The sequence below is a fragment of the Aquarana catesbeiana genome, linkage group LG01, assembly GCF_042186555.1.
Source record: "Aquarana catesbeiana isolate 2022-GZ linkage group LG01, ASM4218655v1, whole genome shotgun sequence".
In the NCBI taxonomy this organism is placed as follows: Eukaryota; Metazoa; Chordata; class Amphibia; order Anura; family Ranidae; genus Aquarana; species Aquarana catesbeiana.
In genome coordinates this window covers 568,135,304-568,149,159 of record NC_133324.1, presented here as the reverse complement: position 1 = coordinate 568,149,159, position 13,856 = coordinate 568,135,304, and the positions used below count along the sequence as shown (strand labels likewise).

General features: G+C 41.5%; 1 protein-coding gene across 2 annotated transcripts in view; it reads right to left on the bottom strand.

The window, feature by feature from the left end:
- The window catches only part of SBNO2 (strawberry notch homolog 2), a 172,698-nt gene that overhangs the window by 146,207 nt on the left and 12,635 nt on the right, over window positions 1-13,856 (bottom strand). The window contains exon 2 of one of the 2 annotated variants that reach the window (XM_073597129.1): window positions 2,845-3,003. In XM_073597129.1, the coding sequence (XP_073453230.1) occupies window positions 2,845-2,970 (126 nt within the window). In that variant the 5' untranslated portion in view covers window positions 2,971-3,003. The remainder of the gene's footprint in view (window positions 1-2,844; window positions 3,004-13,856) is intronic. The other variant, XM_073597137.1, reaches the window with a different exon arrangement.

The window sequence follows — 13,856 nt, the reverse complement described above, 5'->3', positions numbered from 1 at the left end:
AAAATTGTACATATTGTAATGAAAGCTGTTTAATACGCCTGAGATACCTTTCAGATTTTAAATGCTTTCAAACTAAAATATTTAAATCAATGATGGCAATAAAGAATGTTCTCACAAATTATTTTTCTTTGAAAGTTCGAATGAAAATCGAATCATGTATATCCAGCTTTAGCTGCACCTGAATGCCAGGCTGTCCCGAGCAAGCTAAGCTCCCACACTTTTTAATGTCAGAGCTAGCAACTAAGTTTTGCTTCTCACATAATTTACAACTGACCCATCGCTACAATTGACCTTCTTAGGAAGAAGAGGGGCAAGCTTCAGCACTATAAAGAAGTGTTAAAGCTGAACTCCAACTTTCTTTTCACTAGAACTGAATGGAATGATCAGTCCCAGCATAGAGCATACCTCTGTACCATATTGCTATGTTCTCTGCATATCCTCTGATATTGTGGATTTAGTTGAGGCTTTGTACCATGTGACACTGTGTATAGTCTGGATGTAGACTGAGGGCCTTACAGCCACTTCCTGCTCAATCTCTAGATTAGAACACACCCCTTTGTAGTTTTCCAGAGTCTGCAAATGATGTAACTTCCTTCACAGCTCTGATGGCGAGTGGGATGGAATACATCCTAATTAGCATTCAATCCTACCCAGTCACACCTACAGGAAGAGTCCAAACCTCTCAAGTCCCTCCTCACAGATCCCAGCATTATTCAAAAGGAAAACCCTTCATACACAGCCTGATCTGAGAGCTAGCTTTGCTGCCTTGGGTAGAATGGATTGAACCACAATTGGAAGTCAATCCTGCCCAGTTAAATATGCCGACCAGTGTGAACAGGAAGAGTCCCACCTCTCAGATCCCACCCTCCCAGAGTCCTATTCTCTGTGATCTGATTCATTTACATATTAAGAGAACACCTTTACATTAACCTCCCATAGCCCTTCCTCTGTAGACTTGCAGTAAGCCATTATTCTACAATTTACACCTGCTTTGCAGACTGAAGAGTGATCTGCATTTGGACCCACCCACATCAACTCCCAGAACTGCTACAAGTGACACCCATAGCCTGCCCTGAAACTACAGAGGCTCAAAGCATGATGGGACATGTAGTATCAGGACTGGTAAAGGAAGGAAACAGGAAGTCAGAGAACTTTGAAATTCAGCCAGGAGACATTACAGACACAGAAACTTATTTTTTACAGCCAAATAAGGTAATATACAGATAAAATCACAGTGGGGTTGTGATTCATTTACAATGCATCTGTTGTTTTGGGGAGGAAAAGTTGGAGTTCTGCTTTAAAGTCTTGTCGGATCTGAACAGCTAAGTATTCTGGTGAAGAGGAGTGTCTACACTTAATACCTGTCACCAGTTTTAAGTATTCTTAAAGTGAAAGTCTCTTGAACGAAGAACAGAAGTTGGGGGAAAGTTTGCTAGGGGCAGAGTTTTTTCGTAGAGGATACCCTGTATATCTCCTCTGGCAAAAACTACTTTCTCTGTTTTCTAGAGACTTAATACAACACCTGGGTGAAGAGCAGACTGTTTTTGAGTAGTTCTAGGAGGCAAAAAGAAAACTTTCAGAAGCACTCATTACTGAGGTTTTCAACTTGGAAAAAAACTACTTGATCATTTAATCTTCTCAGAAAAAAAAGAATGAAAATTAAAAAAAGTGTCAACTTAAAGCGGGGGTCCACCTATCTATCGTTTTTTTTTTTTTTTGAGTTCATTCACAAACTTTTCTTCTCAGCATTACATACTCACATATTGTGTGTAATATGTCCGCCTGTGTCAGATTTCGTCGGAAAGAATAACTTATATTATTCACTGCAGGCAGTTTCCATCTTCATTGTGGGCATTTGAAGCCCACAAGCATTTATTTCCTGGATGTGGTGAATGCTGTGCTCCCAGCATTCACCGCTCGTTCCTGCACATGCTCAGTGGCATCCTGGGAAGCCTGAGACTAGCTCCCAGGAGTCTGGGAGAGGCTAGAAACACGCCTACTCCCATGGGAGGAGAACCAGGAAGTGCAAAGAAGAATAGAAAAATAAAAAGTAATTACGGCGATTTAAATTTTTTTAAACAGCATGTCAGCATCTAGGCAAGGAAGAGAATACATACAGATATTGTTCAAAATTTGGGTGGAACCCCGCTTTAAAGTAGAACTACTATGGCAAAATATTTTTTTTCCCATTTGGGACAGAGTAAAGGAAGGTTATAACCCCAGTTATGATTTTTTTTTTAGCCATCTGTGTTCCATTGGGGGAGATTTACCTCAATTACCTATCCGATAGCCAAAACAGGAAGTGAGAGGAAATCCCTGCAAATTAGGGGAATCCCTTGGGGCCCCCCAGGTCACCAGAACTAGTGTCCCCATTGGAACATTTGCCCTCTATTACTTTTCTGGGAACAGCACAAAAATGTGGGGTTTATTTTACTTTCAATGATAATGGTAAACAGGACAAATAGAGAGGGTGAATCTGCCTGACGGAGGCACAAAAGGCAATATAAACCCGACAGGGGTTCTAATCCATCTTCGCTCTAATCAAAAAAAAAAATTATATATATACACACATAAATAAAAACAGTTTTGCCTTTAGCTAAACTTCCTAAGAATACCCATACACAGACTGATGCTTACTTGCATCGAAACCTAGCAGCTAGTACGATCACAGTTGAATTATTTCCTGCAAAAGAAAAGTCAAATTCTTTTCAAACCTCATGGGCAAGAAGGCAAAAATTTGCATATTTGGTTTTGTTTATGAAATTTAAAAAAAGATTGAGTTTTATGTAATATTTAAACTTTAACAAGCAAAGTGGAATCACATTCAGCAGAGTGAACCCTCACCTCTATTTCCAACTGGCTAGGTTGGTATTGCATAGCAGCTGTTGAACACATTCCACTGGCTCCGTGTTGTAGCTCAGGCTGTGAGTAACTGCCCCCCCCTTCCATCACAGACACTGTGCAGGGCATCAGGGTCCTCGAGGTTGCATGGTGTCAGTCTATCTGTGTTAAAAGAACAAAAGACACATTGTAAGAGAGGGGAAGGGTAAAATGGGAGAACCTGAGTATACATTTTATTATAACAGGAAGTTCAATCTCATGTCTGTTTCATGTGTCATAAGCACACAAACAATTTCTTGCTCTGAACAGAATGTGTGCTTTGCTTATGCAGGGCGAATCCATAGGTTCCCTTTAAAGAAGGCTTTCACAGATGCATATAGTTACCTTCAGCTTACAACACCAAATAGAATGGTGGAAATGGGTGAAACATGGGTTTGGTGACCCTTGCCATTCTTCTTACTATGCCTTCTAACAGTATCTACACTTTAAGCCCTTTGTAAGACATTTATTGCTCCCTTTTTTATGTCACAGCTCTCCAGCAATCCCTATACTGCAACTGTGAAAATTGAGTAAAAATGTACTTTACCTTGAAAGCCTGTTTTTTAGCCTTTGCTCAGTCAGCCAACAGAAAAAAGAAATCAGTTAAATGTGAAAGGAAGGATGAAGGAAAAGCAAAAGTAAAATGAGGCAAAGTTGATCCTTTACACACAGGTTTCATAGCTGCAGAGCAGGGAGCAGTGAAGAGATTACAACAGCCTCCACACAAAGCTACTGTTAGATGGGACAGCAAGAAAAATAGTATGGGCCCCTTTAACACTGGGCTATACTACCTATGGTCACAGCATACACTTATAACATTACCGTTGCAATAACATTTCAAACAATAGTTATTTCTGACAATCCAATTTAGGCCGGGTTCACACTGGTACTCTGCAGTTTGGCCGCAGCACGGGTGCATGTGCAGTTCCATATGTTTTACCCAAGCTTTTGGATATAGTCCCATTGAATTCTATTAGGTTACACTTTCTAAAAGCGCAAGGACTTTTGGTTCTCTTTCAGAAAACGCTGTAAAAACATGCAACCTAAAGAATCAATGGGACCGCAGCTAAAAACATTGGAAACTTACGGAAACCGCGCTTACACCTGTGTTGCGACTAAACCACAGCGCATCAGGGTGAACCCAGCCTTAAGCTTGCTTGAAAAATCTCCTTTCATGTTGTGAGTTCTGCAAACACAAAGAGAAAGATAAGGGCTGAAGAGTAGCCAGCTTGTTGTAAAAGTCAATCCCTCAGATGCAAAAGGGAAATATTATATGTACTCCTCCCCTCAAATAGACCCACGAAAGTCCGGGGATGAACTTTAACGAATGTAAACTTGGCTAGCTATGACGAAGAGAGTACTGCCCTGGAAACATGTAAGGCACGCTGCTAACATTTGGACAACACTTGCACACGACATGGGACAGTTTACATTGGATTAAGTGACGTGCCTGTCTACACTTACGTTTGTGAGTATATTTCCTAATTTTCTTATTCAAATAAAGTGGTTTGGCAATGCACAAGACTGGTGCCCCCTCTCTTTGTGTATTATGTTGCGATTTCTGCTTGTCTGCTGGCCCTCTCTTTCTAAAAGTTCCTGGATTTCTTGCATGCTTTGTGGCTTTTCCTTTGCTGTTTACTTGGGATTTCTAAGGACTACATATCCCATGGTAACTTGCTGTCTATAACCAGTGATTCCTGTACTGATTCTGCCTCCTGAAACTCCTCCTCTCAGCACCTCTGTGGTTCAGAAGGCAGGCTCTATTAAATGTGTGACAGCAGTGCCCGCACACAGTACACGTGTCACAGAATTCAAGTTAGTAAATGTGTGGGATTATCACAAAGTACGTTTACGAACTTTAAGATTGATCAGATTAATAAGAGTAGGGTAGAAATAATTTAAATCCAATCTGGAAATGAATGTATGATTTTACACTTTTACCCTAAATGCACTTAAAACTATGAACTTCATAATATCCTTACTACTGGTAGATAATCTGCTGACCCCAGGGACTTCCTACAATCCAAATATCTTTCCATTCCATCTCCTTAAAGTGTTACTAAACACAGGACCCTGCATTCACTATATCTGGTCTCCCACAGTACACTGAACATGGAAATGCAATAGTTCTAGTAAATATAAACTGCTAAATACCTTTTCTCGAGAGCAGTTAGAGCAGCCCTGTGAGTTCTATCAGTGTCTGGCTAAGCACTGGTTAAAGCTTGTAGGAGGAGTTTTCATTATCCCCCCGATTGTCCTATGAGGCTGCAGTACCCCTGACCCTCTGTCTGGGCAGTGCTGATTGGCTCTGTGCTGATCACATGCACTCTCCCAAAAAAAAAAAAAAAAACTCTCTCTAGCAATAAACACCAAACTGAGCGCGTGCAGCTTGCCCCCAAGGCTCTGTACTATCAGCAGATGGATTGGGGACAGTGGAAGAAGAAGAGGATCAGAAAATATAGGATCAAACAGCCTTTTTAGATAATGCAGAGGATTGACCCTTAGATTCCACAGTGAGTATAACAAGCATGCTTTACTGCATATACAGGCTGATTTTACTGTTGCGGGTTTAGTAACACTTTAAATCCGAATCCTAGCCTCCAAGAACATCCCCATACTGCCCCTATATATCATATACTTCCCCTCCTCACATACCCTGTATTCTCACTCAACTACAATATACTGACCACTGGGGAAAAAAAATATACACCACATGGAGGTTTACTATATATCTGAATCATTTACACTGAGCAGAAAACAGTATAACTGGGAAGAGGATTTGTCTAGGTAAACTGTGTATCAGTCCCATACTGTACAGTATACATACATACATACATACATACATACATACATACAATCAGCATCTAAATCACTACAGCCACAGCAGGAAAAAAAAAATCTATATAACAGTTGTTAGTGTGGCCATCAATGGCCAAATACCAGCCCCTAGAGGATGTGATTAATGCCCTGCTCACACCTAAGCGATGATGCAGCTTCATGTTTTTAGAGCTTTTTTTTATGTGGCACCATTAATTTGAATGAGCCTCCCTCCGCTTTAAAAATGTGCTAAAGAAGCTAACATAGCAAATTTAGCAACTGAGCATTTTTGCATGTTTTGTCAAGCAGCAAAAACGCACAACTGAAAGGTGTTTGAGGGTAGTAGGTATGGCGCTGCTCTATTTATAAACACGTGGTGCCCTTTAAATAAAATGTAGATCCCTGGTGTAAAATTAAATTCCAGTTTCGTTTCTATACCTCAGTGTCATCAGATAGCCCACTTTATCTCTTATCTACAACAATCGCAATGGAATACACATTGATACCTGTTCGGGGTATATACTGTATTTATTGGCGTATAACACTCACTTTTTCACCATGAAAATTGGGTGCAAATAGTGCATGCGTGTTATACGCCAATACTTAAATTTTAGCTGCCTCGGAGGGGACAGGGAAGGGGTCGGGACGAGCGCCATCAGATTAAATACAGTGAGAATCTCCTGTTTACTTGGCAGCCTCTGTAATAGGAAGTCCTGTCTCCTGGGACGCCATTGGACCACTGTTCTGTCTATCATAGGAGATTCTCACTGTATGTAATCTGTCGGTGCTCGTCCCGCCCCCCCTCCCTGTCCCCTTTGGGCTGCAGATGAGCATCGATCAGGCTGCATTGATGGCAATGGTGAGGCTGCTGCATTGATGGCAATTGTAAGGCTGCATTGATGTGGACTGATGAGGCTGCATAGATGGCACTTGTGAGGCTGCAGATGTGCATTCCTTATTTAAAAAATTTAAGTTTTTTTCCTGAAACTTCCCTCTTAAAATGAATGTGCGTGTTATACGCCTGTGCGTGTAATACGCCGATAAATACGGTGTCCAAGAATTACAGCATTCTGACCTCCACAGATGACAAATTCCCTTATATGGAAAAATGGGAACAGGAATATACAATTTTATCTATTCTCTCACAGGGACCAACATGACTAAGTCCCTGCAACAGGCACTCCTCGGACACCCTGTTGGGGGAGCCCCAAGACCGACCCACCCAAAGAACAAGCTGTTCTGGATAATGTTAAACGAACACCTCTCTGCCATCCTACAGCACAAGCTTTCCTGATTTGAAAAAACCTGGGACCCCTGAACACCTACCTAATGGGGACAGCCTCGTCAGATCTGAGGCTAACCTCTTAGTGCCCCAGGAGAGGCTTGCTGCCTTTCCTCTTTCTTCTTCATTTTCTTTACCTTTTCCTCTTTTTCCTACTTATTAAACCCTTTGGTAGTTTGGAGAGTAATGTAGGACCACTGGTCAACCACCATTGGTCCCACTTCCCGTTTGCAGGCTGTGTATTCAAAAATAATGACAGGCTACCGTGATAGTTTCATGGCTGAGATGACCCCTCGTCTTAGGTGAGAGTGCCCCCCGGTCATGCAGTTCCTCTCCAGAGGATGTTTCTTCTGTTCTTTGGAATTATAGTCATAGCCCAAAATAGCGTTATACTGGTTCCTTAACGACCAATGCTGTATGTCAATGTTATCATGTACCAGTACTTCTATATACTGTATTGTACGGTTTTACATCTGTATGCTTTAAAACCTTAATAAAAACGATTGGAAAAGAAAAAACTGGTGTATATCAATGTAAACTGAACTGAGCTGAACTGAACTGCAAATGGATGTAAACTAAGGCTGCAACTACCGATTATTTTCATAATCGATTAGTTGGCCGATTGTTTAGATGAATTAGTTAATAACCTTAAAAAAAGTGGGGTGTATAATTTAGTTAATATGTAAAGTTTAAAAAAAAGGCAATTTATTCTTAAATATCTCTATGCAGTGGTAAATATAAATAACCAACTATATGGTTAGGGAGAAAAATCTCTAATCCACTCTGAGAATAACAGACAGAAGAGATATGAAAACGCCAGTATCTTTGCAGTGATTTTTTAAAACTTTTTTCAGCTTTTTTCAGCGTTTTTGCAATAGCGGTTTTTAGCGTTTTTCCGCGTTAGCGTTTTTTTTTTTCAAAAATTTTTTTTTTTTCAATGGATCAAAAACGCTAAAAAACGTTGGTGAATGACGTTTTTTGAGCGTTTTTCAGCGTTTTTCAGCGTTAGAGCGTTTTTACAGCTGAAAAACGTCTTTCAGAACCCACTGGTCCTGGGTTTTTTTTACAGCTTAAAAACGCCTATGCCACTTGCAGCTCAAAAACGCCTAGGTGGGCATGAAGCCATAGACTAACATAGACAGGCCTTTTTAAGCTGCAAAAAAAGCTCAAAAAAGCAGCTGTAAAAACATCCGTGTGCATGAGGACTTAGTGAGGTCAAATCGACGTTCCACAGTGACGGGAAAATTTAGAAATAATAGAAAACTTCTTGGTCGAAGGAATTTTTAGACAGTGTATGTGGTTTTTGTTCAGAAATTACATTCATTTTAAAACAGAATGTTAAAAGCAAGTGAAATTTTCAAACAACATTCTTTCATTCAGCGAATGTACAAAGATTTTTCGTATGAATATTCTCGTCTGAAAATTGATCGGTGTGGCCAGCATAAGGCTCAGTGCACACCTATGCAGTTTGCTTTTGATCCATTTCTGCAGTGCTTTTTGATTTTTGCAAACATGATTTTGCTGCGATTTTTTATGCTTTTTTTGGCCAATTTGTTGTTGGGCAGATAAAAAAAACAAATTGCTGCAAAAACACACTACATGCTTTTCTGCAGCTTCTCCTCGAAAGTATATTGAACCAAAAAAGCACAGTTTTGAGCTGAAAAAAGTCCTTGACCCTTTCCAAATACGCAGCGGCTGAAAAAAAAAGCATAGATGTGAACGTGTCCCATAGGAAACCATGTTAAATGAACTGTAGTGTGTTTCTGCAAAAAAGCACCAAAAAACACATAGCTGTGAACCAGGCCTACAAAAAGAGCAAATCGCTACTGTAAGGGGTTCATTTTTTTACTGTGGAACAGTGAAAGTAATATTTACAGTAGTGATTTGCTCTTTTTGTACTATAAAGGGCTAATTTTAGTTTTTCTTAACCCCATTATGTTACTGGCCGATTAATCAATTATGAAAATAGTAATCGATTCATTTCATAAACGATTAGTTATTTCGGCCCTAATGTAAACTGAACTGAACTAACACCGATGTGCAAAGCAAAGTAATATAAATGTGATGTAAACCTGAATCAGTATTCAGCTTTTTCTTAGCAAAAAACTTGACTGAACTGGTGATGCCCCTTAGGGCCACCAGGGAGCAATCAGAATTACTTGAATTTCGTCTTGTAGAATCTTTCAGATGATCAAAGGTAAGAATGAAAAAAAGGGGAAAACAAAAGCCAAAAGAAAACACACTACTTAAAGTGGATGTAAACCCGATTTTTTTTTTTTTTTATGTCATAATGTAGAGTATAAGATTTCCTATCATTTGAGCCCAGTCTTGCCACAAAAAGTTAATCCATCTCTGAGCAATCCTCTTTTATTGTTCAGTGAGATAAAACTTGACAAACAGAGAAAAACTTTGTCAAATCCTCCCCCTTGCTGTGAGTGACAGGTGATTTACATCTTGTGCATTAGCCTAAGAGACATGCAGTATTTTTAAATTCCCTCCCCCACTCCTTTCTTCAGCAGCTCTGCAAGGATTGGCTGTTCCACACCTCACCATGATTTGGCATGCTGAAGTCATGTGGTTACTTTCCTGTCTTTTCACTGGATGTTAAAAGTTCAGTGTAAGAAATACACAGGAGAAAATGCATATTGACAAGGGGAGTGTAGAGGTGGGCGGGGAGCCTACTGACATCACGACTCCACCCACCGAGACAACAGACCCACCCACAGAATCTGCAGTTTTTCGGGTCTCATAACAGACAGAGGGGAGACATTTGACAGGTAAAAATACATGCAGGAGGCATGTATATCCTTATAGATAACCCCTATGGCAGTAGTTTAGAAAGGATGACATTGGGTTTACATCCACTTTAAGTCAGGGCATCTATCTGTTCTTGACTGCGCACATGTATGACACAGACTGATGTTTTGTAGAACCATCCACCAGGACAGACCCATAGAATCCTATTCTGGTAGCACTAGAATGCTATCCAGATCTTCTCAAAGTTCTGGAAGGCTAGGTAGAATTTGGAGGTTAATTTTTTGCCTGAACTGAAAAAAAAAAAAAAGTCTAGATAAGGAACTGTTGGAATGTTTGAAGCCAGAAATATGCCATTACTTCTGCCAGGATCTTTGTGAAGATCCGGCGTTCTGCAAAGAGAACAAATGGCAAAGCTCCAAATTGCCAATATAGTATGCCTTTCCTGGTCTGAATAGCGAAATTTATGAGAATGGTGTATGGGAACATGCAGTTAGGCATCCTGGAGATCCAGAGCAACCACGAAAACTCCCTGCAATAGAAAATTCCTTACTAAATAAATGCACTGCATTTTAAAACCTTTGTAAAGGATTCCCCCACCCCAAGTTAAAAATCAACCTGCATTTTCCTGAACTCTTTCATTCTAGAAACGCACAGGAGTAAAACCCTTGAGAAAGCACTAGTTCTCCAAGACTTGCAAATTGAGCTGTTGTTCTTAAAAGGTACAAGACAAATATTAGCACTTCTGCATTCCCTTAGTCTTTTGGAAGGTCTGCTACGTAAAACTGGCAGTAAGAGAGCTGGCGGGGACGACAAAAATTCTAGGCGATCACCTTTGCTTCTGATTTGCCACACAAATAGGTTTATGCAGACTTCTTCCCATTGTTTTTTTTTTTTTTTTAAAAAGCCTTCCCCTCTACCCCTGAGCTGGCATCACTTGCTTTCCTTTCGGGGTTTGCTAAAAGTTAGCTGGACACCACCTTTCCCCAAGTCGTCAACTGATCATCACTTTGGTTGTCTAATCTTTATTGTAACCTGCCAGAGATCTGTTTTTCTGGTTACAGAACATTTTCTTGTTGCAAAATCTATTATGTTTAAGGGGAAATTTCTCTCTTCTCAAAATAAATTAAAACAGTCTCCAAGCCAGAACCAAAAAATTTTGTTTACTTCAAAAGGAAATACCGCAGTCTATTGTTGAAATTAAGATCCCCTTCTCAGGCCTCGAGCCAAATGGCTCTCCTAGCAGAATTGATCAGAGCAGCAGCCCTACCTGTGGCCTTGACTGACTCAACAGCGGGATCTGCCAAAAAAAGGCCACTGATTTAGCAACCAAAGACGAGGACTCTAGCCTGTTCAATAGGTGTATCCTAAAGAGAGAGGGATTCAGTCTCTACACCCATGCATCCAGATTTCAAACCAAACAAATGGATGCCAAAGTCTGGCCCAAGAAAAAAGCAAAAGCATCCCAGGTTCTCAGGAATCAGCCTTCTTATCCATAAAATCAATCCTGTATTCTCGACAGATATGATTTTTTTTTTTTACATCTGTGACAAAAGTGCATTTTTTTGGGCACTTAAAAAATATCTTTTTTTCCAGTCTAAAGGGAAACCTACACATACATGATGGGGACATAAACAACTTTCTCTCTGGCTCATAGGACCATATCCCATAGAGACTGATTGACTTGAAAGGTTCTACATTTTTCATTCCTGAAGACCCCTATATAGAACATCCCGTGCTGAAGGGATATTATCAATCTGTTTTTAGAGGGCTTTAGGAGCAGGTTAGTTTCTTCAACAGGGAAAAAAAACAGCATAACTTCCCACCACATCCTCCTTATCTACCTCAAAGATAGCCTCACCTTCTGCCGAGAGAAGACAGTGAATATTGCTAGCATTCACAACAGCCGCTAGCGATAATCGCATCTAAAATCTGTCAGGTTAGTTGTAATCAAGTTGATCGTTCGATATACTTGGGTACATTCAGCCTGCCAATACATGATTCAAATTGTCTAAGGCCGACTTAAAGGCGCAAAATGTCAAGACCACTTTGCCTTGCATGGAATTCATAAAATCTTTCACAATGGAAGCAGTCTCAGACCCTGAAAATACTATAACACACTTCACGTGTAGAGCCTTGCCAAAAGCATATAAGAGCCTGATTTACAATTGACACTTTTTGTTATATTTATGTGGCTTTTAGTATAGAGAAAGCAGGGAAATATTAAGATGCAAAAACTCAACAATCCTGCTACCTCCTAGATGGAAGCTCGAAACACCCGAGTTTTAACTCACACAATGAAGCTCTAGTTCCAGATGAGAAGCCAGGTCTGCATTTTCACACCTCTTTAGCAAGATACAGAATGCAGAGGAGACCCACGTCCTTGTTACAGTAAAAGCATGAGCAATATACAAAAAATAAATAGGACAATCATCCCATTTTCTCGTAATGCTGGAACGGCAGCCAGTAAAACAGGGCCCACCTCTCTTAAGCTTGGCTGTAGCAGAATTGCGTCATCACCCGCCAGCAGAAGAAATGCTTGGTGCCATCTTTGGACACCTCTGAGACCCAGCCAGCCCTAGAGCCAGCTGAAGCCAAAGACAGACGCAACCAGCACCCCTGGCATTCGGAAGGAAAATTGTCCAGCAACAAAAAATGGGGCAAGATCTGGCATCTTAAAAATAGGAAATCTTCAGATAAGCAGGTAAGGGGACAGGATAAAACCCAGGGGTAGACTCGAACCACCTGTGCAGGCTAAAACATCAAACATTATAAAATGTAATCCTTGAGGCAGGAAACAATGAAAACTGAGAATGAGGGGGTAGGAACAATAAACTGCTTTAGGTATTGCGTCTTCTATAGAGGGTGGCGCCAATCACCTGTCCCTGAAGACTTGGAAAACAACCCTTTACTCTAATATTATATATCCAAAATAGGTGGGCAATGCTTATTCATAACAATTACAAAAAGGCTATAAAACACATACACGCATTAAAATGTATCTTAACCCTTTTACTGCTGCCACTGTAAGGGTTATGGCATAGCAGAACGACTTGCAACACGCCACCCCAAAACACACACACACACACATATAACGTATATGTGTAACTTGTGGGATTCTGTACATGGACCATATGTGCTGCAGCTTATATATTTTTTTTACTAATTGTAAGCCATAGTTTAACCCCAAAGCGGAGTTTCAGTCGTTTTTCTGTTTATTAAATGTCAGCAGCTACAAAAAGTGTAGCTGATGACTTTTAATAAACACACACACTCACCCGTCCCACGGTCCAGCGATGTGGCTGCCCGAAGCCTCGCTTCTCTCCCTCTTCTCTCTGCGGCGCCGGCATTGCAAGTGTGGGCACCCGGCTGTGACAGCTTGCGGCTTGGAGAGAGGGGAGGGGGAGAGGAGGAGTGGCCTAGGCGGCGTGAGCGGAAGTGGGAGCTGGGTACCTGTCAAAACTAGGTACCCACTGCCCCCCCAAAAAATGACATGCCAAATGTGGCATGTCAGGGGGTGAGCAGTCCTTAACCACTTGCCGCCCGCCCATCGTCAAATGACGGCTGGGCTGGGTGGCGCGGCTCTCGTTTTGGGTGGACATGATATTATGGCGCCACTTGGGGGCGCGCATCGCGGCGAACGGTGTGTCAGTCTGACACCCCGCTACACCGGTCTCGGTAAAGAGCCTCTGACGGAGGCTCTTTACCACGTGATCAGCCGTGTCCAATCATCCCTGATCATGATGTAAACAGGAAGAGCCGTTGCTCGGTTTTTCCTCACTCGCGTCTGACAGACGCGAGTAGAGGAGAGCCGATCGGCTGTTCTCCTGACAGAGGGGGTCTGTGCTGATTGTTTATCAGCGCAACCCCCCCCCCTCGGATGCCCACCAGGATGCCGCCAGGACCACCAGGTATGCCACCCTAGACCACCAGGGAAAGGTCAATCAGTGCCCAGGCAGCTGCCAATCAGTGCCCATCCCCAATGCCTGCCAGTGCCATCAGCGATGCCTATCAATGCTCAGCAGTGCCGCCTATCAGTGCCACCCATAAGTACCCATCAGTGCAGCCTTTCAGTGCCGCCTATCAGTGCCACCCATGAGTGCCCATCAGTGCTGCTTATCAG